At 33.0% G+C, this 25,068-nt stretch overlaps 1 protein-coding gene across 1 annotated transcript in view; it reads right to left on the bottom strand.

Moving 5' to 3' along the window:
* Bard1 (BRCA1 associated RING domain 1) overlaps window positions 1-25,068 on the bottom strand; it is a 69,232-nt gene that overhangs the window by 10,105 nt on the left and 34,059 nt on the right. Inside the window, exons 5-9 of the mRNA XM_076865773.1 lie at window positions 23,357-23,437; window positions 21,772-21,944; window positions 13,203-13,311; window positions 7,974-8,106; window positions 7,333-7,425 (exon numbers count right to left, since the gene is read on the bottom strand). Of these exons, the coding sequence (XP_076721888.1) occupies window positions 7,333-7,425; window positions 7,974-8,106; window positions 13,203-13,311; window positions 21,772-21,944; window positions 23,357-23,437 (589 nt within the window). The remainder of the gene's footprint in view (window positions 1-7,332; window positions 7,426-7,973; window positions 8,107-13,202; window positions 13,312-21,771; window positions 21,945-23,356; window positions 23,438-25,068) is intronic.

Genomic DNA, 25,068 nt, shown 5'->3' with positions numbered 1-25,068 from the left:
ATTCCATAAATCATAAAAGATTTAAGCAGCTTTCCCAGTGAAACAACTGAAATGAAAACTCATATCCTCCAACTCCTGAGCCATTTTTTTCCTTAAATCTTTATTCTCAGTCATAAAAAAACAGAGCATCCAAGGAACTATAACTTCTCTTATGATAAATCACATAAGTACTTAATAGAAATAAAAATTATTTTTCAGAGATTAGCCAAAAAGTATGCCAAAAATGGCAAAAACTGCTGACTACTTTGAGGGGGAAAGGATGGTACAGTGAGAGGGATAATGCACTTGGCTTTGCCTCTGTGGATCAATGAGCTCATTTAACTTGACTGATGCCAAAGCTGCCACTCTAACTTATACCCTACAGGTTTCAGAATGAGGACATACTCCTCAGTAGACATTACCATAGTCACAAATCTATACAACTTCCAATGAACCTCCTTTGAAGTAAACCAACTGAACTAATTTACTAAGTAAGTAAAAAAAGAAAATGAGATGCTTTAAAATTAACAGTTTAAATGATGACACATTAATATCAAATGAAATGGAAGAATCTACCAAACACTACATATTTACCAGGCCTAAATAATGGTTATTTTAAGGTTTTATTAACTCAGTAAAAGCTAAGCTATCTGTAACAAGAATTCTTAACCTATTTCCATTTAAAACAAAATATGAGAACTTTCACAAATTCCTAATAATTAACTCATCTAAGGTATGGTAAATATCATAATCTTTAATCTCTCTATATAAGATTTTAAAACTAATAAAGTCATTTTCTACCAATTTAAAATACTTATGAAACTAAACTATTTAATATTTGTAACAAATGTTTTAATGAAGTTCACAGTTAGTCCATCATCTGCTACCAAAATATTTCATCAGAAAGACAGACTCTTATTCTCCCTTTTGAAGGAAAAAAAAAAGGAGCAAATGCAAGGTCACATTTTTGTTAGCTGTCTCAGCTAGTGATTTCCAAAATGAAATGACTACATGAGTAAGTAATGTTATTTATGAAAACATAGATTTCTTCATATGCCAGAATGATACATACTTTAAAATGTGTCAAAAAAACCATTATCTTTATAAAATGTATGCTTTATTTCTTCTTTCTTTTCACATGTTCAAAGATTTTGACTGAAAAATAAATAATAGTAGCAACAACCTAGCTACTAAAATGAAGAGATTCTTCTAGCCCAGATTTATTCCTGATCATATCCATCATTTCACGTAAACTTTCCTTACCCTGGGATCTTAATACTTTATATGTATATATATACAAACCCAACATACTACTTGACTCAAAGTCATTAACTTAAACTCATTAAGGCAGCTTTGGCTACCTTCACAAAGCCTAGAATATTTGCATATTAATGTAGCTTAGAAATTTCAGGGCTGTACAATTTTTAAAAAAAGAAACTTATACTATACAGAGAGGTATTTATTTATTCTATATCACTAGTAACCACTCCTGCCTCCTACCTCATAAAAGCATACTTTCCATTTTAGCAGTATGAATCACTAATGATGTTCTTGGATTTATATTAAGCCTGGTTACTTCTAGTTTTAGAAGGGGAAAACAAAAAGGAACATACAACGCAGAGGAAATAGGAAAAAGGAGCTCATGAATCAACATCTATGCAATATGATCAGAGAATAAAATGAAGATGGAATAAAGCTTCAAAATAAAGATCTGTTTCAAGTATCCAAAAGGAAGGGATTAACCCTATATAAAAGGTCACAGAATGTACTCATCTCTTCAAAGGCTAGAACAATATATAAATCCATATTTTAACAAATTGTTGTTGTTTGGGAGTTGCCAGTTATTTGTAACTGAAATAGCATCAGTAATCAGAATTAAGTATCACTCTTGGATAACAACAAATGTCCTTTAAAAAAATTTAATCAAACATCACTTCATGGCAAAACCAAAAGTCCTAATAAAACATGTCATTAGATCCAAAGTAGGAACTTATGTCATTCAAAATAATAGTATATAAGTAAAATAAACAGGAATTTCTCTTCAGAGTCTAATCATAATCAATATCTGGGTTGTAAAATAAAATAATTTCTTTTTTTGCAAATGTTTTTACATTAGGTTTTTAGCCAAGTAAACTATGAAATCACTAAAGTTTAGAAAAAAGGAAAATCACAAGAAGAAACCTACAACAAAGACGAAAACAGAGAAAGAACAACTATACCATCACTGCAATTTCTGACAAATTGGGTACCAACGAAATGAATAGAGAAATAAACACAGTATACAAAATCCTGAAAAAACAGTGTCAGAAGACAATAAAATGAAGGCTGAAACTGAAAAATAAAAGCTAAATGTTCAATTCACTCCATCATAAACATCTAGTTTGAAATATCACAGAAATTACAGTCATGGATCAGTAGATTTTGTGATTCCATATAAATTCTATTGAACAATTATTTATTTTAGGCTACTTCTTAAGCTACTATTCTACTTGTACATATATTTAGTATATAAAATACTTTTTCTTTTAAGATAATATGCTAAATTTATTTTACTTAATGCATACTAAGAAGTAAACTGTATCACTAAAAATATATTACTATTATAAAATTTTCTTAAGCAAAACTTGAGTATCAGTTCTCACACCTTATATAATAAATAATACCAAAATTGTCTGTTTAAAGATGTCATTAAAGTCTAATGACAACCTCATCAGTCTAATGTCCCAAACTCCAACAATTGAAAACTTATGTTCATGATTCTTTGGAGGTGATATATTAAAATTCTGAGTATAAATTTCTAATCTTAGATTAGTAAAATCATATGAAAATGTATTTCTAGGCCTGCATTAACAAGTATAAAAGATCTGGTATATTAATTAAGTGGTAGATATCCACAGATGCAGGTTCTAATTTTCCTTTTTAAAGACCAAAGCCCTTACCTATTCAATTAATTGCTGGGAAAGACTAAAAAGAAAATATATTATCTAATATATTAGAACTTGAAATTCTGAATTTATTTTTACAGAATTTGAATTTAAACTAATAGGCACACACTGTTTTCAAAACTCTTAAAAACAAATGAGCCTCTTTAGTAATGTTCCAACCTACTATACTTTTCTTCTTTTGCCTACATGCATACACAATTTATTCTGTAAGAAAGACATAATTGGTTTTATGTTTTTTAATTTCAAAAAATCCTGTTTTTATAATATTTTTTTGTTTTACTTGTATAAAAATACAAACTTTTCTCAGAGAATAACTTTAAAAAAATAAAGAAAAAATTTAACCTTTTTATTTATTTGTTTTTTATGTGGTGCTGAGGATTGAAACCAATGACTCACCAGTGCTAGGTAAGCACTCTACCACTGAACCACAGACCCATCCCTCAGAGAATACCTTAAAGCATTCCAGAATCTTTATTCTCTCATATTGAGGTTATTTTCCTACTTCTTGCTATTAGAAATAACAATGCTAGCATTTCTTTTTCTTTTACCTGTATTACTTGTTTATGGTAAATTTTTTAAAGTAGGACTGTTAAAGAATTTTCTTTTATTCTTAGAGAATCGTTAGTGGAGGTCTTCTGGAAGCATAGAGTTGCATCATCAATCTTAATTTATAGAAACACTTTGTTATCTTTTTTTTTTAATAATTAGCGAACATTATTGAATAAAAATTACATTTATCTTTAGAATTCCAAAACACTCTTAATATCCATTTAAGAAGCTCACTTTAGCAGAAAAGAATGAATTTGTTAAGCTGACTATGAAGTTAGTTATAATCCCATGATGTAATGATTGTCTGTTAGGGTCCATTGCTAACAAAGACAAAAACAAAAAATGGCCCTTCCTTGGTCAGACACAAGTCCAATGCAAAATGTCTGGCACATTCCCCTAGCAACTCCTTTAGGTGCTAAGACTTTTAAAACTTCCACAGCTGCAATTTTATTTAAACTTAGATGAGAAAAGGGGAAGAGGGAGAACATTAAAGATGACAGCCATCTGCTTGCCTTTCACAATGAGGTGAGAAATGAAGACGCAGAATTCAATTTTTTTTAAAGAGGTTAAGCCAGAAAAATGTTGAAAATAGTGTACTAAAGAAACCAGTGGGTAAAAAATACTTATTGAAGGTGAAGCTTGCACTTTTTGGTATGCAGTTTCAACTTATTATTCATTATAGATTTATAAAATATCTTATTTATGTAATTTCTATTCTTTTAGTCATGTCATTTGTTTAATTTCCAAAATTCACCTTCTACAAGGGTGGTTATTAGAAGCATATGAGGAATTAGCATCCATACTAGAACAGAGGCAGAATCTTATCCACAGATCTGACATCTTCTTTTTCCCTCTTTTGGTGGTTCTAGGGACTGAACCCACACCTTGTACATGCTAAGTAGGTGCTTTATCCTGAGCTACATCCTCAGCGCCCCCACAATTATGATCATAATGAAGGAGCTTTCCCTATTTATAGTTTCTGTAAAATATAAGATAAAAACTATCCCGTAAAAAACCTGTTAAACAATATGATGAGACAGTATGGCTGGTACAACAGTATAATGAGGGCCTAGTCTCAGAATCTTCCTGCTAAGTCTATTGACTATGCCATTCTAAGACATACACACACATATATACACATACACATATATGGAAAATAGATATAATATATAAAATATTTACATATGGAAAATAAGAGCTATTAACAAAGTAAGGCAAAACAGAAAATAGTTAAATTCTGAACTACTGGATCAAAAAGTTTTGAATAATTCTTTGTTAATTTGTAAAATTAGTCAAGTATCTCAAGGAAAAAAATTGATAATAAAATTCCTCTTGAATTATTTGATTTATGGGAAAATACAGGTTTCTCTACCAACAAAGCTAGGGCCTACACTCAAACTCGAGACCTAGTTTTTATTAAGTCATACATCTTTACAATTAATTTTGAAAGTTTTGGTCCACTTCTTTTTCTTTTAATTTAAATGATTTTCAGATAGTTTGAATAGCTCTGAAACACTTTTTCAAACCAAACTGAGATGCTTGACACTAAGAACAATATAGAAACTGTGAGAAATATATATATAAGAAAAAAAGGTACTTGAGAGTTTTTGCCTTCGTTTCATAAACACAGTGACTATTTAAAGTAGTTGTCTCAAACCTTCAGCCTACTTCACTTTTGGACTTTATATTAGAAAATATAAGGATATGAACTTCAGTAAGATATTCCAATTACCCTCTATCCTAAAAAGATCATTGATATTAGAAGATGTTAATTGGTACTGTGAGAATCACTACACAGCACAATATTAGGTCAGCTTGAGTTCATCAGCAATTTTATGAAAATAACATGGCCAAGTCAATGAAGTGACAAAACTCACATCTCCAAAAGAAGGTAGATTTTATAGAAATGTATTGTGTAGCCTGTTTATGTAACCAAATACCAATGTTCAGCATATTCTTAAAAACTAGACTCAAAGTGGCAAACAACTTAACACTCAAAATTTCACATGGCCTTTTTATTACTGAGACTTTATCATTGTGAAACTCTATTTCTTCTTATAAGTACTGGCAAAGTTTCTGGCACAGGAGAAAAGAATTCATAGTCATGGTGCCATTTTAAGTGAGGTTTTTAAACATTCAGGCTCAATAAGACCACAGATTTGGAAGAAAAAAGAAAGTTCAAATGTAAAGAGACATAATAAGAAACCTTTTTTATTCCCCTATGCAAATGATCAATTAGTTCAATCACTTATTTCTCAAACTGGTCAGAACATGGAGGAATTAATAACAGAAACTAATGAGGATAGATGGAATGGAATTGCTAGTTACAAGACACTTTGGTGGGTTCAACCATATCAGTGGGAAACAGCATCAACGAAAAGAGAAAGTAGAAGCCTCATTTGAAAAGGACATGAACACAAAGGAAACTGTTTACAAACCAAAGAATTTCAAACTCGGATTAAATAATACAACTAAGATCTTTGGTAGCACACGCCTGTAATCCCAGGGACTCAGGAGTCTGAGTCAGCCTCAGAAATTCAGCAAAACTCTGTCTTGAAATAAAAAAATAATGAGGACTGGAGATTTAGCTCTGTGGTAAAGTGCCCCTGGGCTCAATCCTGGGTACCAAAAATAAATAAATAATTTTTTAAAAAAAGGTTTTTAAAATCTTGATAAATTAAGCATTATACCATGAAGTCTTCAAAGAACAAAGCCATAAAACAATGTTTTTTTAAATGAATTTTATTACACTATTTATTTCTTAGAAAGAAAGTTTCACTAATTATATCCATTATTCTTCAACTTTTTATTTTGAAATAATTAGTCACAGGAGGTTACAAAGAAGCACACAGAGAAGTTCCAAGCTACCTTCCCTCCAACAACTCTAGCGCTATCAACAACCCTACATCAACACAATTCACAGCAACTACATATACACTAGTGTGTGTGCATGTAACTATGACACTTTATCACACGTGCAGGCTTGTACCATAAACATCACTATGATCAAGACCCTAAACTGTATAATCACAAGACTTCCCATGGTATTCTTTTGCAACCACTAATCTTTTCTAAACAATTTATTAACAAAGGTAGGTTAATCCACTGTCCTACTTCAGCTATTACATCAAAGGTAGAGATACTTAGCTACTGAGGAGTAGAAAATAACCAAGTATGAGGTTTCAGTTTTTTTTAAAGTCCTACATGAATGCAAGGTTAAAAAAGGCATACATGTGACAGCAGGAGAGATGGAAGGCAGATTAAAAGTACTGATGTTTGACTGACAATAACAAGGAAAGAGGGCCATATTTTCAGTGGAGTTTCGGGTAAAATATCCTATTTATGTAATTATGTAAATTATTTACCCCAGACCTGGTAGTACAATACAGTCTAAATTTCTCAACAGCTACCTAAAAATGATGAATTAAAACTAAGAGAACAAAAAAAACAGAGTCAGGTAGGTAATATTTTAGAAATCTTAAAGGGAAAGCAATAAACTACTTTCATTTCATAGACCTCTTACACAGTATATTTAAAACAGGAGTATGATAAGTTAAATACATCATTTAACAGTAATATGGAAAGTCTACAATGTACTCCATTTACTCCTTACTAAAATAAATAGTTGGTATTATAGAAAAAAAGACTTAAAAATCAGAATATATTTGTGGACATTTTATTAAAAATATATACATAATAGCATTAATATCAGAAGCTTTTTCAAAATACAGAGACTAACAAGAGGTAAGAAAATTAGCATATGTTCCTTAAATAACTAGGCACATTAATAATGCACTTTGAAAAGTAAACTACATTAGTTCATGCATGTTGCAATTCTCCCAGATTCTCCAATACTTACATTCAAACTTTAGAATCCAGCATCCATTAAGAATTCCAAGCATACACTTCAGAGTACTCTGAACTTCATCACCAGGTACAATGACATGAGTTACTAAAACACAAATATAGTAGTAAGAAAAACAGAGATATAAACCAAAGTAATTAATATCCTTTAAAAAAATAACCAGTTGGTACATTTTATTAACTTTTACCTGAACTTTCTTCAAAGTTTTTGAATTTTTATACACAAATAAAGGACTTTTTATATCATTCTCTAATCTGACCATCAACATGAAAAATTAGATCAATAGTTTACCAATAGTAAAGTTGAAGTCACATTAGCAAATGCAAATTTTCTGTTATTTTCAAATTATAACTGAGGAATTACTGCATAACATAGCATTCTAATGTCACTGACAAATCCATAAATTTGTTCTTCTGACATACTGTCCTAAAACATGTATAAGGTTTCAAACTTCACATTTTGTAGTAACATTAAACCTGTAAGTAGTTTATTACTACGAAAACATTTTAAGTTGTTACAAGATACAAAGTATATATCTCAATGGTTAAAGCATATCCAAGTTAACCAAGTTAATTTTCCAAAGTGATTAACTATTTAAAATTTTTTTCTGCTAAAAATAAAATCAAAATTCTCACCTGTACCGTCAAACTCAGCACATTTTTTAGCCTTAAGAATTGTTGCAAGTTCACTGAGCATTTTCTGTTGTTCTGAAGAAAGTCCACTGCCTATAAGCACAAGTGGTCCATCTCTGCGCTGTCCAGTATTCACCTGTTAGTGAAAAAGGAAATGCCACAGCAGTAAAATTTAGAAAGAGAGAGACATTCAACAGGATGTTACCTGATAAAAGATTGAATTTCATTACTTCACTTACTCTATTTAATAATTCCCAATAACGTCTAATGAACCTACACTCTTGTCCCTGATGCTCAACATATTTGAGTAACTATTTTTCTGTTCCTTTATTTTCCTGCCAAGAAAACATAAATTGGGCTAGCTCTCTTTACCCAGGACATCGTTCTTCCTTGTTGTCAAACCAGTTCTCTGTTGGGTTTAAAATTTTAGTCTGTCACTGGTAAACCCAAAGTATCAATTAAAATGATCAATTCTCTTTGCCTCCTCCAATTATTCAACAGAGTTAAACTCAACTTGTTCAATTTAGTTGAAATTGAGATTATCTGTAAAGTCAAAGAACACTGAAGCTTTATGGCCTCAAAGAAGACAAATGTTTATTAAAGCTAAGGAAAAATGAAAATAGAAAAAAGAATTCAAGTTAGGAGATTGGATCCATAACAGTGAGAAGTCCATGTCACTCATGAGAGAGGAAGTAGTACTCTAACAAAGACTTACACTTTTATTTTAACAATTATATTTAGAGTTTAGGAGACAAAAAGATACAAAAATAAAGAGAAGACACCAATGTATGTCATTAAAGATTAGAAATGGAAGATGCAAAGAAACAATGACAAAGTGGCTAAAGAACAGCTAATAGAAATTTAATAAATAGAATTAGAATGAATTTCCAAAAGCTACCTGATGAAACAGAAGTAATAATCCAGTGAAGAAGAAAGTTAAATCAGTACTGCTGTATTAAAGGATAAAATGCCAAATGCAATACTGTCCTTTTCAAACATGAGACACGGGGCCCTTTGTGTATGTATGTACACTGGGCATTTGGGCTCTCCAGAGCTCTGAAGTACATAAGAAGAATGATGAAGGCACAAGCCCACAAAGCTGGGAGAAAGTCAGTATTCACTTCACACAGCACAACAGTTATAATTCATATTATACCTAAATCGGTGGCTACATCTATAAATAGGCTAATATCAATAATTCATTATTCATTCCCTTAAAAAAGATTAAATGAGATTCTACTATGTATTAAGCAAGCATATAAGTCATTTTTTAAAAGATTTGCATAGATTTTGTTTTAAAAATAATAGTATTCAGTACTTAAAAGTTCAACTAGCATACTTACTTATTCATTGCAAATTCCAATAGCAACAGTTTTACTGGACACGGTACATATTCCACACCAATTTACAATCGCATTTCTATAAGCATTTTTCCTAGTCACTAAATTATAAAACGATGTAAACATGACTAAACACTGTAAACACCCTATAACATGAAAATGTTCAGTACACTCAATATACTCTATAATTGTTCAATTACTATATGATGATAATATTAAAAAACAGTATGTCAAAAAATCTTGAGTTAGGCAAATAAGTGCCATAAAACTAGCTCTAAATAGAATACATTACTCTTCAACTTATATAACTCTATTTCAGCTAAATTAGTTCACTGCACAAAACACAAAAGTGGAAAGATATCATATCTAAATATAGCATGTTATACTATCTGTACCAAGAAAACTACCAAAGTGGGTCAAGCATTTTCCCATCATAGTTTTTTAAATTTCCATAAAAAACAGAAATTGAAACTAATTTCTCATAGTGAAGGAATGCTATAATAAAATATAAAGCAAACAGCTGCCAAAGCCACACGTTTGACTTAGGGAGGGACTGAGCATGGGGCCTGGGGATTCTATTTGAATAAGAAAGGGTCTCAGAACCATGAGGCTCCAAAGAGGTTCAAGAAATAATCCAAGAGCTCAATACCCTGATTTTATAGAAATTAGACATTTTGTTCAGCGGCATTAAACTCACTCTTACTCAAATAATAATTCAATGTGGTACTTTTCTCAGATAATTTTATTATTAGTGATGAGTTTATAAAAATGGAGTTAAAAATCTGGAAAGAATAAAAAAATAAATGTGTTGCTCAAAAGGGATCATGGGCAGAGAAATCCCCAAACGAACATGGCCAGCAGTTTTGTTGGTCTTTAAGATCAGAGAGTATTTCTCAGATTCAAAGCAATGCATTCAAATAGTCATTAACTAATACTTATCAACCCTTCCCTTCACCTGATATTCCCTGAATCAGCTTCTTGGAAAGGATTCCAGACCCAGCCACCAAGCACTTGTGCTCATTTTAGGGACAAGCATGCCTCTAAGAGGGCACTACAGTGCTCCTGCACACAGTCAATAAATACTTATTAAGCCCTTAATATATGCCAGAAACTGTTTTTAATGCCAGAGTTAATATAGTAAATAAGATAGTCAGTCCCTGCCTTCACAGAGTTTATATTCTAGTTGGAGCAGGGGGAAAAAACAATTCAGTAAAAAAAACAATTCAGTAAAAACATCTGATACCAGATAATCTGTGGTATGACAATACAGAGGGAGCGGGTGAGCAACCTTGGGAGGTGCTCTTTCACAGGCAGTGGCACAGTCAGACTGGAAGGAAATGAGGAAATAGGTCACAAGAACATCTGGCTCCCCGCATCTGTTCCTGGCAAAGAAAACAACTAGTGCTAAAGACCTGACAGAGAACATACTTGGTGGACTCAAAGGCAGCCCAGCCCCCGTGGCTTAAAAAGGTGAGCAGAAAATGCCTGGGGGCAGCAGATCCCAGAGTTCACATCTTAAGGGTTCTACATAAAGAAGCTATGCTTTCAACTTACACTTGTGATCAGGTAATGGTTTTTCTTCAGCCTCGTTATCAACCACTAAGACAGTAAATAATGATACTCACAGGCCATATCCACATGACAGTACAGATTTCTCATATTCAATAATAAAAATCCTTATTTTCTGAAGGCATTACCATCCTCAGACTCCAAGAATACCATAAAGATATCTTTATTTCTGACACATTTAATATGATCCTTCTTCAGCTTTTACATAAAAGGAACACTGACAAATGACAACTTTGATATGCTGTGTTCTGCCAGGAGAGTTCAAGTATAAATGAATAAAATAAGTAGCATTAAGTAGTTATTAAGTATGGTGGAACTGAATGAGAACTGACCTAAGACTTAAGAAATTTGAGTTCTAACTGGTCCATTAAGAAATATTTTTTTTTTAATGCCAGGTTAATAACCCCAGGCAAAGCAACACCTCTCTAGGTCTCAGTTTTCTCATTTGTAAAAGGAATAAATTAAACTGCTGACTTCTAGGTTCTCTTCTAGCTCATTTCCAAAACTATAATTTGGGGCACATTTATAAGGTTGCAGTCTAAAGCAGAAGATAAAGAGCTTGCAACTATAAAAGAAACTAGCCTGTGATGGAACCTATGACCACATCAAATTGTAACTACCTCGGCCATCTCTGTAACTTCAACAAGGCATCAATCACTAATCCATTGCCCTACCTAGACAGGAAGTCTCCTGGGAATGGTGTTTCCTTCAGTTTATCCCCTTCCCTCATCTGAGCAGTTACCAAGATAAAGCAAGTCCACCAACTCTTTCTTTCTCTCTCAAACGCCTTCTTTTCTCCATCTCCACATCATTACCACCACCCTCAATTCCAGGCTTCACCATTTCACACCTGAACTCTACCACAAGTCTCTCTGTCAGCCTCAATCTCTTCCTTCTCACAACTGGGTCCTCCAGACCACCCCATTACAGTTAAACACACTAAAGGTCCCCAGTAAGTCTAAAGTCCCTATCAAGAAATTCAAGGCTTTTCACAGGCTGATCCCAACCCAGTTCTTTAGCCCAAATTCCACATTAACAAACCTTAGTTCCTCTCACCCTACACTGTACAGTGCCTTGAATTTCTAAGGTTCTTTATGTCTCCTTTCCTCCTAGCAGTTGCTCTTTAAAATTGAACTGCTTTCTTCACGATGTTAAGACTAATAAAAGTGAACAACGTTGTTGCAGACAAAACCCATTCCTCACTGCTTCCACACTACCAAAAGTCCAGGTATGGACCTTTTAAGATCTGACCCTATTTCCAAGCCCAAGCTATGTCAAAACAAATTTTGTACTGGTTCTGACAAATCAGACACTGGGGAAATTAACAACAAGATCCCTGGGAAAAGTTTTAGTGATTCTTTTACAGGTGGCCACTGTCACATCTGAAATTGTGGAGATGATCCTATGACCACTAAGGGGACACAGCTTACAAATACGGGATGGCAAAGCAAATAGAAAGAATTTGGGTCCTTGGTACAGTCCTTAACTGCTGTGTAAAACAATGCAGAGCTAGCCTATGGTGGGATCACCTTTAAGATAATAAATTAAAAACTTTAATCATTTGTGTAAAGTTTTTCTAATATTTGTATCTAACAGCATTCTAACAGATAGCCTGCTAAAACTCTTACCTTGAAGACTGAGACAACTTCTGTCATCTTCTCTGTGAAGTTCTTCCTGAACCCTTCTGAAGTTTTGTTATACGTTCTCTATGATTCTATTGTACATTTTTTAGTGCTTCTATTATAAATTTATTACAATGTGTAGTAAAATTTTATATCTGTATTCTCTACTTAGTTGTGGGTTCCTAAGGAAAAGGTATTCTTTCTACTTTATCTCTTATATCTTTGTCACTTGTACCTCTCTCCTTACGCCAAAATCACATATCCAACAACCTACTCTGTTTGATATAAAATTGGTGTACACTACTACAGATTCCCTTCCCCATAATACTTACAATATTTACACATTCACAGTCTATCTTTCTTCTCTATCTCACACTAGCAGGTAAGTCCCCTGAACTTATCTATTCAATCTGTCTCTTTTCTGCTTCTCACTAGCAGGCAAGTTCTTTGAAGTAAGGGTTGTATCAGTCATATTCATTGTTGTATGAATGCTGCCTTAAGTACAGAGAATGTTCAATAAATATTTCTTGATAGTCTTACTCTGATTGTCTCTGAATCCACCGTAGCTAATACTAAGGAAGTGCTCAATAATTGTTTGGTGAATGAAAGCCATTTGCTAACTGGAAATTTTTCCATTATGTTCCTTTCATAACCAATTTCAATAAAAGATATAAATGTCCCAAAGCTAAATCTATACTTACAACTGAGCAATGGCTAGTTGAGGATGATTCATTCTTCTCTGGTAGCAGCAATAATGATTTCATATTTTCATTGTCTGTATAATCCACAGGCCGAAGACCAAATATGTTACTGGTAAAATAAATGCAGATGGGTCTAAGTAAATAAAATGTGTGACTTGATTCTTAACAAAATGGATGTACTGGTGGAATAATTGTTTTAACAACCTTAATGATACACAACGTTAATGAAAATAAATGACTCAGAACTCACATTAGGCACATGGATCCAGTATCAAAAGCTACTGAATTCAATGAAGAAAGATGTGAAATTTCAATATGACACCAAATCATTACACAGAGTATTTTTAATTGAATATGTTTTAACTCATATTTGAATTTTTCCACAACTCTCGTTTTCTGTATTCATATTCACATTTTAAAACATGGTTTCCTAATCATTAATCACTACGGGTGAGATGCTTTCACATGCAAATATAAATCATTTACTATAGCTATTATAGGCTCTATAGTCTGTATAAACAAATACAAAATTAGATAACACAGCATAGGCATTTAGATCCATTAGAAGGAAAACTATGCTGCTTGACAAATAATTTAATAAAGCAGAAAACATGGCACTTTAAAAATTAATTTTAATACATATATATACTCTAATCTATAATAATCACAGCCATCACAGAACAAACCATTGTGGTCCAGAGAGCAATTTGATGTAGACTTCTCAGCATGCACTGATTCACAAGATACAGTGTTACACTGAAGAGACTTTACATCACAGTAGGAGCCCCTTATTTTATAGACAGGAAAATAGAGAAGAACAGTTTCCAATGACTAGACTAAGATAACATGCTCTTGTTCTTTCCAGTAAGATTCAATGCTGTCCATCCATTGTCTCTCAATTGTAAGTAATTTTTACAACCTCAAGACTCTTATCTATTCCACTTCTTTACATATGGTCTGTAATCAGCTTGGAAAATATTCATGTATTCAATTTCAATAGCTATTTTTTTTTTTTTTTTTTAATGTACCAAGAACTCTTCCAGGCACTAAAGAACCAATGAGATAAAAGGTTATTCTACCTTCACAAAGCTCAATGGGCAAAATAAAGAAAAGCAAACAGAAGGGACTTTGCAGTCTGGTGAAGGTTCCAAGGCCTGAAAAGGGAATGAAGAGAAGGTAGAATAAGAATAGAAAAGTGTATATGAAGGCCTTTAAGCAAAGTAGAACAATAAATCAGAAACAGAAGATAAGAAAAGAGAAAGTGAAGAAAGAGAGTAAGACACGCACCACAGGGAATGAGTGGGGTGATGGGTAAAGAGGCGTTCTGGAGTGTAAACTGCAGCCACATTATGTAAAAGCAAAGGGGTGGTGTTCAAGAACTGAACTTCCACCTCAGAACAGTTTCCTAAGCAGCCATAAGCAGGAGAGATGGCACTAACAGAGTACGCTGGTTAAGTGCAGGGGTTGCAGAACCCGACTGCATAAACTTAAATTCCAGCTCTGCCAATCAAAAGCTATGTGACCTTAGACAAATCATTTAAGCCTCTTGTGCCTCTGTTTCTTCATCTGTAAAATGGAAACAATAATATAGCCTATTTTCTAAAATTACAAGGATGAAATGAATTAATACATCAAAACCACTTAAAACAGTGCTTGGCAGACATATTGTCTGAGTCACTGCCTTAACATTGTCAAAGTGCATTTTTAGAAGACAGACTAAAAAGGAAAGTAAGGGAACATAGTAAGTTATATCTGAAGTATTTCATTTCCCTCAATTTTACGATATACTTCATGTGGGATTTATAATGATAATTTGCAAGTTTAGTAAGGGAAAAGTAAACAAGCATGTGTTCTGAATATTACAATGAGAATAAATTTTCATTTTCTGTTTGGTACAATCTAAAGAGTGTAAGGAGGTAAATGAAAATCCTTTTCCTAACAGGATTCTTTCTGATCACCAACACTGATGGAAAGGAAGGGTTAAGCTGAAGTGTTTAATGTTTCAACTTCACCCCAAGGGCAAAGTTCACAATGCAGGTAAAACCCTTCAATGTCCTTTTCCCTACAGGAATGACACAGTAGAAACTGCTTGCACCTGTGCACTGAGTGAAAAACACAAGTAAAAAGGGAAAAGTACAAATTTAAACTTGTACTCAAACACCCAGATCATCCAATCTGCAAAAGCAAATACAAAAAAGGCATTTTTACTAATGCTAAACCCGTCACCCATGACAGAAAGCCAACATGGTCCATAAATGAAATCCTTTATGAACAAGTACAAAATTGTAAATATAAAGATTTAATTTTTCAAGTCATTTTGCCTATTGTGAACAGAAAAAAGTACAATCATTGAAAAAAGTTAACACGTTTTCTTAAAGCTGTAAAACATAAATTATCCTTGTTGTAGGTGATTTCACTTTTTAGAGAATTAACTAGCACAGGAAGACAATTAATAGGTCCAATGATCCATATAATATTTTCTAGCTAAGAATTCAATGTTCTGCCAAGGAAAAGTCTGTTAATAGCAGACCAAATACCAAATTCTAAATCCTACATAGCTGTTATTTTAAACAAACAAAAAAAGCATTTGATATTTTCCACAAGGGTGAGAACTTTAGTCCTGGGTTTGCACTGGGATATACATAAAGAAGTGGGGCAGACGGATGGCCAACAAGATTTTGAACAGTTAACAATACAAAAATTCCCAGATAATAAATATTATAAAAGATATAAAAATTTTTCTCAATATCTGAGATTAAAATAGAACTAATCTTTCCTCTTGGGCAATGAATTCTTAGCTCAGAAAGGTAATTACTTGAGCAAAAAACAAGTAAATTCAGAGTTAAATGAATTAGCATTATTTAAAAAGCTTACATAACAAAAGCTGAAAATACATTAAAAGCTATTAAAATGTGACTTCACAGTAAGATGGAAAAATGTTCAAATTAATTTAAAAAAAAAAGATAAAATCTGAAATAAAGACATGACTTTCTACTGCATGGTCATTCCCTCCATAACGACTCAGGGCCCCAAAACCTTGCAATAAAAAAATTCATCATCCGAGCATAGCCTCTAAGGGAAAAAACTGAGTTGGGAAGACATCACTGAGAACCTATAAATTACATAATGAAGATGGCAAATAAAGAGTGTCGACTATATTTTTAATTTGTGCTATATATGGTTAATTCTTGGATATCATGCCTTACAAGATTTCAAAATTTCCTCCCTATATTCAAGAAGTTTTTTAATTCAATTGGCTTTGGAGTGATAATATTCCATTCTTTCTTTCTTTTCTTTTTTTAATTTAATATCTGGTCTTCCGTTAACAGTTACCTAAATATATTACTGAGCTGTTGACTCTCCCCACTTTCTGGGCTACAAAAAGGTTCTCAGTTATATTTACATTTTATAAAACACTACTGAAAAGACAGTTCTTAAGCACTGCCTCCACTATTAGGGTCATGTGGTCTGGGCATCACTCATTACAATCTAATTCCAGAACCTTAAAATTTTCTAATCTGGCTCCCCCAGTCCTCTTCTAACAAGTTTTTCTCTCTCCTAAAGACATCTAAAATAACTCGAGGCTGGATTTTGTCTTTTTTTTTTTTTCCCTCTCTCCCCCAGAACTATATTACAAAAATTTTACTCCTTTCTATAGTTTGAATTATTTCTGTTAGAGGTGAACCAAACTAAAATTCATACAGCAGCAGAAAAGTTGTAAAGTTCAATGAAAATACAGAAATGCACTACATTATGCCATTTTGGTCAACAAATGACCAATATATAACACTGGTCCTGTGAGATTATACTGCCTAAGGATATCACAGCCATCTTAGTTTATGTAGGACAGGATGCTCACACAACAATGAAATCACTTAATAAGGCCATTTCTCAGAATGTATCCCCATTGTTAGGTAAAAGAAGACCTTGTACCAAATACTGAGTAAAATCTGCATATGGTGTGAGAATATGGTCCTTTTATCAAACATGTTTTCAGCAGAACTATTGCTTCCTTATATGTTTGGTGTAACAAAAATCAAAAAAATATTTTAGCTACAGGGCCCTGAAATATGTGAAAACAGAAACAATGTTGTTTTAGCATTCAGTATACAAAAAGACTACCACAGCATCTGATTAAAAAATACATAAAGAAAGATTTCAAGTTTTAAGGGTTTGTGATGTCAACATTATATATGTGGGAAATAAAACAGGGATGGTATTTCCTTACAGACCCTGCCTCATTGCTGTGTTCAGTGCTAACCACCAGTACAATAATCTTCTTGGGCATCCTCCTGAAAAATCATAGCCTCAGCTAAAACTGCAAAACAGGCAGTTTGTTTTTATAGTCCCACAGGAACTATGTAAGCATAAATTCAGTGGGATAAAAAAAAGTCCATCTTCTCTTTAATGCTTGATTCCTCTATTAGTTAATTGATATTTCAGAGTAATACCACTAATAACAAAATTGGAGAGATCTCTAAAAATCATATAATATGTAAGTTATCAAAATAGATAATGTTGTACCACTTCAGGGTACAAGCTTATTTCTGTAAGATACTCTATTCATGATCCAGAAGAAAAAAGACTGAAAGCATTCTGATTACTTTTAAAAAACTAAGAGTATAATTTTGATATCAAAATCTGAAGGCAAAACATGAAAAATTTTCAAATTATTCTAACTTATAATTATGCAAAACTCCTAGTGAACTGACATAAATATTTGTTTGAAGAAACTGTGTGCCATGGTACATGCATACAGTCCCAGCTACTGAGAAGGCTGAGGCAGGAGAAGAGTTGAGCCTAAGAATTTGAAGCCAGGCTCGGCAACTAGGAATCTGAAGCTAGTCTCAGCAACAAAATGAGGACCGGTTTCAAAAAAGGAAAAAGAGAAAAAAAAAAAAGAATAGTTATGATGATAAGAATAACAACAATATACCACACCAAGTTTATCTTAAGAATTCAAGAATGGTTCAACAGTAAATATATGATGGGGTCTCATGTATTTGTGACATCACCACACAAAAAGTACAGGATCATTTCATATAATATGAAAGTCATTTAATAAAATACAGACATTAAAATAATGGTAAACAACTAGAAGGAAGCTTCCACAGGACAATAAAAAACATCAATATTTATAATATCAATGTCAAATTGATTGTAAACTTACAGTCAGAATTTACAAAAAGGACAAAGCAAACAAGCTATCACCATTATTTTACAATAATTCTTCTATATGCTTGGACAATTGTAGTAAGAAATGAAAATTAATAAATCATAATGATATTCTTAATATAAGGTGTTGGCCGGATAGAAAAGAAAGGGACTAAAATCAATAGTTTTCCTATACATCAGAAGTAAGCTATATTTATTAATAAAGCATTAAATTAACTAGGTCATCAAAAGAACCAAATACCTAAATAAACTCAAAAAATAGTTATGCATATCTGTATACACACACACACACACACATATACAAAAGATTAAAAACTTTGTAAGATATATGAAACAGAAGACTTAAAACATACCAGGGTCTTGAATGAAAAAGTAACCTTAATAATCCACTGCAATCTATATTCCTACTCATTTTCAACCAAAATCCTAGTACAATATTTTTTAAACTTGAGAACACTGGCAAATTGGAGAGGGGGATAAAATGGCCTTAAAAGTTGTAATACTACAAGAATCGCCTCGGGCAGTCACAATCCCCAAAAGATAACATACCACAATGCCAGAAGGGCAAGAGAGGAAGAATTCTCCCTGGGAACACATGATATTTATTCAAACAAGCACCAGGAACCAGATCCTTTACTATAAAAAAAAAGAGTATTACTTATAGAAACTTGGTTTTCAACATACTTGTCACACTTACAGTAAAGCTGGTAGCAAAAGGAGGCAATTTCTCTCTTATCTCATCTGACTTTTTATCAAAAGAGGAAAAAGTATACCACATCTCCATTTGTTCAAACACTTAATGATTCTCTCCACACATAATTGTATGTATAGACTATATTAGGCATTTGGCTGAGCCTGGAAGGGCAAACATGATCCCTGATCCATAAAACATGCAATCTAAAAAGAAGATAATATAAAGTAAACACACCAGCACTTAAACTGTGTGACCAGGGAGAACCACTATAGACAAACATGAGGAATCAGGAAGGCAACCAAAAGGAAGTGCTATCTGAGATGAAACTCAAAAGAATGAGAAATTGATTACCAAAATGAATACTCCAGAGGAAAAACTAAAAGCATATGTAAAGGCTTTTTTTGTTTGTTCGTTTTTCCACAATAGCCTGGCACATTTTAAGGAAATAAAAATTCAGAAAGGCTAGTGAAAAAAAATTCTTATAGGAAAGGGGGACAAGAGGTTCAGTGGTAAGACCGACAAGGTTGAAGAGGTAAGTAGTGTCAGACCACATAGGGTCTTAAAAATCATACTTTGGAGTTTAAAGTTTATTTTAAAAACATTATGAGGGAGGAAGTGAAGAGTTTTAAGCAAATACTTAATCTGACAGAACTTGTATTTTTTGAAAATACTCAGGCATCAGAATGGGTAATGAATTAAAAAAAAAAACAATCTGAGAAGCAGGAGGCCAGCAGGACACTGGTAGGTGAACAAGAACTACTATCAAACAAAAAGCAAAAAACCACAGGGACAGTATTTCAGAATGATAATCAATAGTCTATAAAATATATAACAATGTTTAGAAACAGAGACCATACTATTATGCCCAAGAACTACATTAACAACTGCATCTGACTTTTAACTGAGACCTTTTTATCCAGTATCAATCCTATCTTCTTTTGTTAAATAAACCCCTCTTCCCAACTGTATCACATGTAACTATTTAATTAAAAATTAAATACATTTTAAAGTACAGTTTCTCAGTAGTGATAGCTAATTTTCAAGTGTTCTATATCTACAGATGGCTACTGGCTACTGAATGCCCAGCATTGATATAAACATTTCCATCACCAGAGAAAGGACTACTGGACAGTGCTGGGCTATACATAAACCTAAGTCTGTCACTTCTTTAGGTAAGCATATTTAAAACAAGTGCCTGTCCTCTCTGAGAAGACACCTGTGAAGGCAGGCTCATTCACTGTCTCATACCCACTCCTTGTATATTAATAAGTCCTCACACTACAATGAAGAATCATGGTGTACAAACCACAAAGACAGGCTCTGTGTTTTGGCTCATTAATCCTCACTATGCTTTGAAGAAATAGAAAAGCAGCAGGCATCACCCATGTTTTATAGGTGAGGACACCAAGGCATAGAAATTAACCTGCCTGAGGCTATAAAGTCAATAATGGAGTCACAAATAAAAGCTGGATTCCCTAACACCCTGACCAGTGCTCCATTCATTATAGTAGTCATGGCTGATTTAAGAACCCCAGGATGGAAACTATTCAGTTTCACCTGACCCAAGAAACCATTTGCTTTATCAAATGGCTTGCTACACCCTCAGGAGGGTCAAATCTGTTAGGTCCTTATATAGACATAGATATCTCTATTAGATTCATGTATATATATATATATATATATATATATATATATATATATACACACACACACACAGAGGAAAAAAAGTAAAAAAAAAAATATATATATATCCCTTGAGTATGCCCCAACCCCCAACTATCTTATGACTTGTGAAAAGAAATAAAGGAGATTAGACACACTTACTGAAACTAACAGCACTAAGGTATGGTACATTCTTGCATTATTATTTTGCTTTTCAATTATGTTAAATTGTTACCTATAAAATATTACAACTTAGAAGCTCTATATTTTCCAATTCTTAATTTCCTCTGTAAACTGGGTAAGCCTGACTTTTGTGTGCTCTTTCAAAACCTATAGAAGCAACTGGGGCACAGAGAGGCAATTCTGACATTTTCATTTCAACTACCTAATTAACTGAAAAGAGTAAAATAATATATAGCGAGACATGAGCCAAGTTACAGATTAAAGATATAAAATCTACATACGGCATTTGCTTGTGATACTCTTGACAATAGCAATTTTAAAATGCAGCCGCCAGCATTCACTAATGTGCCTCTGTGCCCTGACACTGCAAAACAATTTACTCAGAGCCTCATTTGAATAATGTGAAAAATCTAGGAAATAATTCTACTGCACTTGCCTAATATCTGAAATCTTATATATTTTAACTGTTGTTATACTAAATATGCAGAAAAAGGCATGAAGAAATGAAATATTTAAACTAATTCTAATGAATCTGGGAGCACAAAAAAATAATTAAGTCTATAAATTTTTATAAATAAGCATGAATCAATCTACAGAATATAAACACTAAGAGAATTTGCCCATAAAATAAAGTTTCCAAATGGTTTCTGAAAAAATATAGCAAATCTCCAGTATGTAAAGTCTCATCAAGAAAAAGAGCACACATGCTGATTTGAAATATGGAACCTAATGGTCACATCTAACTTTTAGAAAACAGAGGAAAAATCAACTGGGTAGAACAGTCTTTGCTTCATCATGCACCTTGATTTGGAACTACAAGTCAATTTAAAAACAATTTTTAAGAGGACTACTTACACCGCATTCCGGGAGGCTCCACAGGACAGTAACAACCTGACTATATCCACGTGCCCATTCCTGGCTGCATCATGAAGTGGTGAGTCATTCTGGTAGCCAGTGGTGTTCACCAATGCCTTATGCTGCAGCAGCAATTCCACTACCTTCAGGTGCCCATGGTTGCAGGCTTCGTGCTAATTCAGTTAAAAACAACAACAAAAAAAGTGGGGGCAGGGGGAAGGATGAGGAAAAGTGAAGGATAATATAATACCACCGTACTTAGAGAAATAAATGGAAACCTCAGTCAGTAAACTTATCCTTACCTAAATACTCATACAGACTATAGAGTTGATGAAAGAGTAAAAGTCACTGTGAATAAATCATCTTTGTGGTGAGAAGTGTGGTAATCAAAATCTGTGCAATTCATGGAAAAGAAGGGCACTCTTCTTTGTTGTTGTTGTTGTTTTAAAGATAATGCAGCTTTAAACCAACTATAGCTCCTCAATTGTTCCACAATACTTTTAGAGCACTAAGGAAAAAAGACCTGGTATTTAACAACCAGAGAATGTATAAAATCTGAAATTCTCTAAGGCTGAAGAAAATGCACTGTATCAGGTCAATACTAAATGGCAGACCAGCACACAGACATGTGCACTCAGCAGAGTGAATGGCCTAAGAGTTATTTAAAAGACAAGTTCTCTGCTAAAGTTAGAGGTTGTTGGATGGCTGGTGTCAGTGATAACAGAACTAACACAGTAGGCTTTCAAAACAGCTTACTAAATAAATAACAGAACTGCTAACAATGGAATATTCAAAGATATATTACATGCAAATCTTTCTTTATGTCTAATGAGCTGCCAACAATTTCACTATATTGTATTCTCATAAATCTCTGGTATATTGTGCTTTCTTTAGCACATATCAATTCATAATAGGCAACACTACATTCAACATGTCTAAGTCTGTAACTAGGAGAAAGGAACTCAAACTAGGCATCAGATCCTTGAAATTACCCACTGATCTTTACTACCATAGCCTAATGACAGCCTCCTAACTTCTGTGTTTAACTTCTTGTTTAAAGGATAAAGAAAAACCCTCATTTGCTGACACTCTCTGCTTTCATTCAAATATCATGCTTTTGTCTTAATGTAATTAATGCATATAGCAATTGTTTCCAAGTATTTTTATCATTCTTTTTCCAAAGTATTCTTCACATTGCTTTTATAGTAATAACAAGTAAAGACTTAAGACACTTAATTAGGTTCCAGTGACATGCTATGCTATAGAACGAATCCTGATGTTCATTAACTCTATACATTAGTTAAATTCAGCAATGTAGTATAACTGGATTCCTAAATTTAAAGGTAGTTAAAAGGCAGCCGATTTCTTGTCTGTCAAAACTGAAAAGTTAAGATGGAAAATAATTATTTTTTATACTTAATGAAAACATAAATTCTTCAGTTTAAAATGAGTATAGAGATGGCAGAGGCTGATATATGGACATCATAAAACTATAAACTTTAAGAACTATGAACATAAAGAGAAGAAGAATTAAAAAAAGTAGATACCCGGCACCAGAAACAAACAAAACAAACTAGAAAACTACCAATGGTGTCCATCCAGCATGGTCTTTAACATTTGGATCACTTCCGTTTTGCAAGAGGTATTCAACAGAAGGAACATCACCCTAGTAGAACAATGAAAAAGAAAAACATATTAAAAAATATCAAAAACTGGGGGTGTAGTTCAGTGGTACAGTGACTGCCAAGTATTCAGGAGGCCCTGGGTTCAATCCCCAGTATTGCTGGGAGGGAAAAAGGTATGAAGAACATAAGGAAGATGCTTACGGTTTTGGGCTTTTTGTTTTTTTAAAGATTCCATCTTCTTCAAGAAAAAGTTAAGCTTAAATCTTTTCTCTACTATCTATTGCTCAAGAACTAAGAAATATTAGGCTATGCATGTATGAATAGTACCAATATATTGCATTATACTGTCTATCCTTAAATATGGAGTACAAAATTTTTATTAGCAACCCATATTCAAAATTCATCTCAAGATACTATATAAATAATCCTGGCCAAAGACCATCTGATCATGATGAAGTTTTTAAAGTTGTCATTTCATTTGTGCAAAAATCCTTTCTGCGCATACGTGAAAATGATATCTGAGTATTATTTAAAACAAACACTATTTTTGGCCAAGAAAGGTACTGAGTGAAGCCAATGTTAAACTGCCAAAATCTGTTACTTTATTGGCACTTACTTTATTTATCCTAACACATTAATTTAGTTTATATATTCACCTTATTTGCTTAGAGGTATTTCAGGGCAGAAGCAGTAGCTATTTAAAATGGCAGAAAAGGGATCAGAAGAACGTATTCAAAACAACACATGAAATAAACATTCAATGTTTATTCCTGAGTTCAAGATTTAAAATCATCACCTATTATCAATTAACTGAATTACAGAAAATAAATTTTGACAAATCTATGATATTCCTTACAAAATCTTTCCTACTACACAAAAGGTTTTCAATCCTTATTTCAACACTCTAGAAGTATATGCAATTATTTTATAATATCAGCTCACGGATACAGTAGAGAGAAAAGGAAAAAAAGATATAAATAAGAAAAACATTTTTGTAATCAAAGCCTGTTTTTGAAAAAGATGAATAAAATCAAGAATAGGTGAATTAAATTAAGGCACAAGACAAGGAAAACAAATTAAAGGCAGACAATACTAATTCTATCTTTAAGTTATTAAGGTACTTTTCATTGTTAAATGATTATTAAAATTAAATCCCTTTCCAATTTTGAACTTTCTGTATCCTGATCTAACTAAATCCGAATATAGGTGAATGGAACTAAGAAGCTGTCTTTTGAGAAAAGACATAGATTGGAAACTATGTTGCCAACCTCCAATGAAAGTGAACCCTGGTAAATAAATTAAGACTGAAAGAATTAATCTCAGGGAATATCTCATCTCACTCTTATTTATTTATTTATTTATTTTTTGGTTGGGGGAAGGACTGAAAATTGAACCCAAGCCCTCACACATGCTGGGGACACACATTCCACCACTCAGCTAAACTAGGCCAAATTTCTACTGTTCCTTTTCCCCAAACTAAGACCTTAATATAATACGCAAAGATATCTGACATCTTTCTTTCTCTCTTTTCTTTCTTCCTCCCTCTCTCCCTCCCTCTTTCTTTCAGTATTGGTCAATTCTTAAAGCCTTCTTAAAAAATCTCTAGTTGGGGGCTGAGAATGTAGCTCAGTGTAGAGTACTTGGCCAGCATGTACAAGATCCTGGGTTCAAT

This window comes from Callospermophilus lateralis, chromosome 9 (genome assembly GCF_048772815.1).
Source record: "Callospermophilus lateralis isolate mCalLat2 chromosome 9, mCalLat2.hap1, whole genome shotgun sequence".
NCBI classification, from domain to species: domain Eukaryota; kingdom Metazoa; phylum Chordata; class Mammalia; order Rodentia; family Sciuridae; genus Callospermophilus; species Callospermophilus lateralis.
The sequence above is the reverse complement of the archived record's forward strand: the minus strand, read 5'-3'. Positions and strand labels throughout refer to the sequence as shown.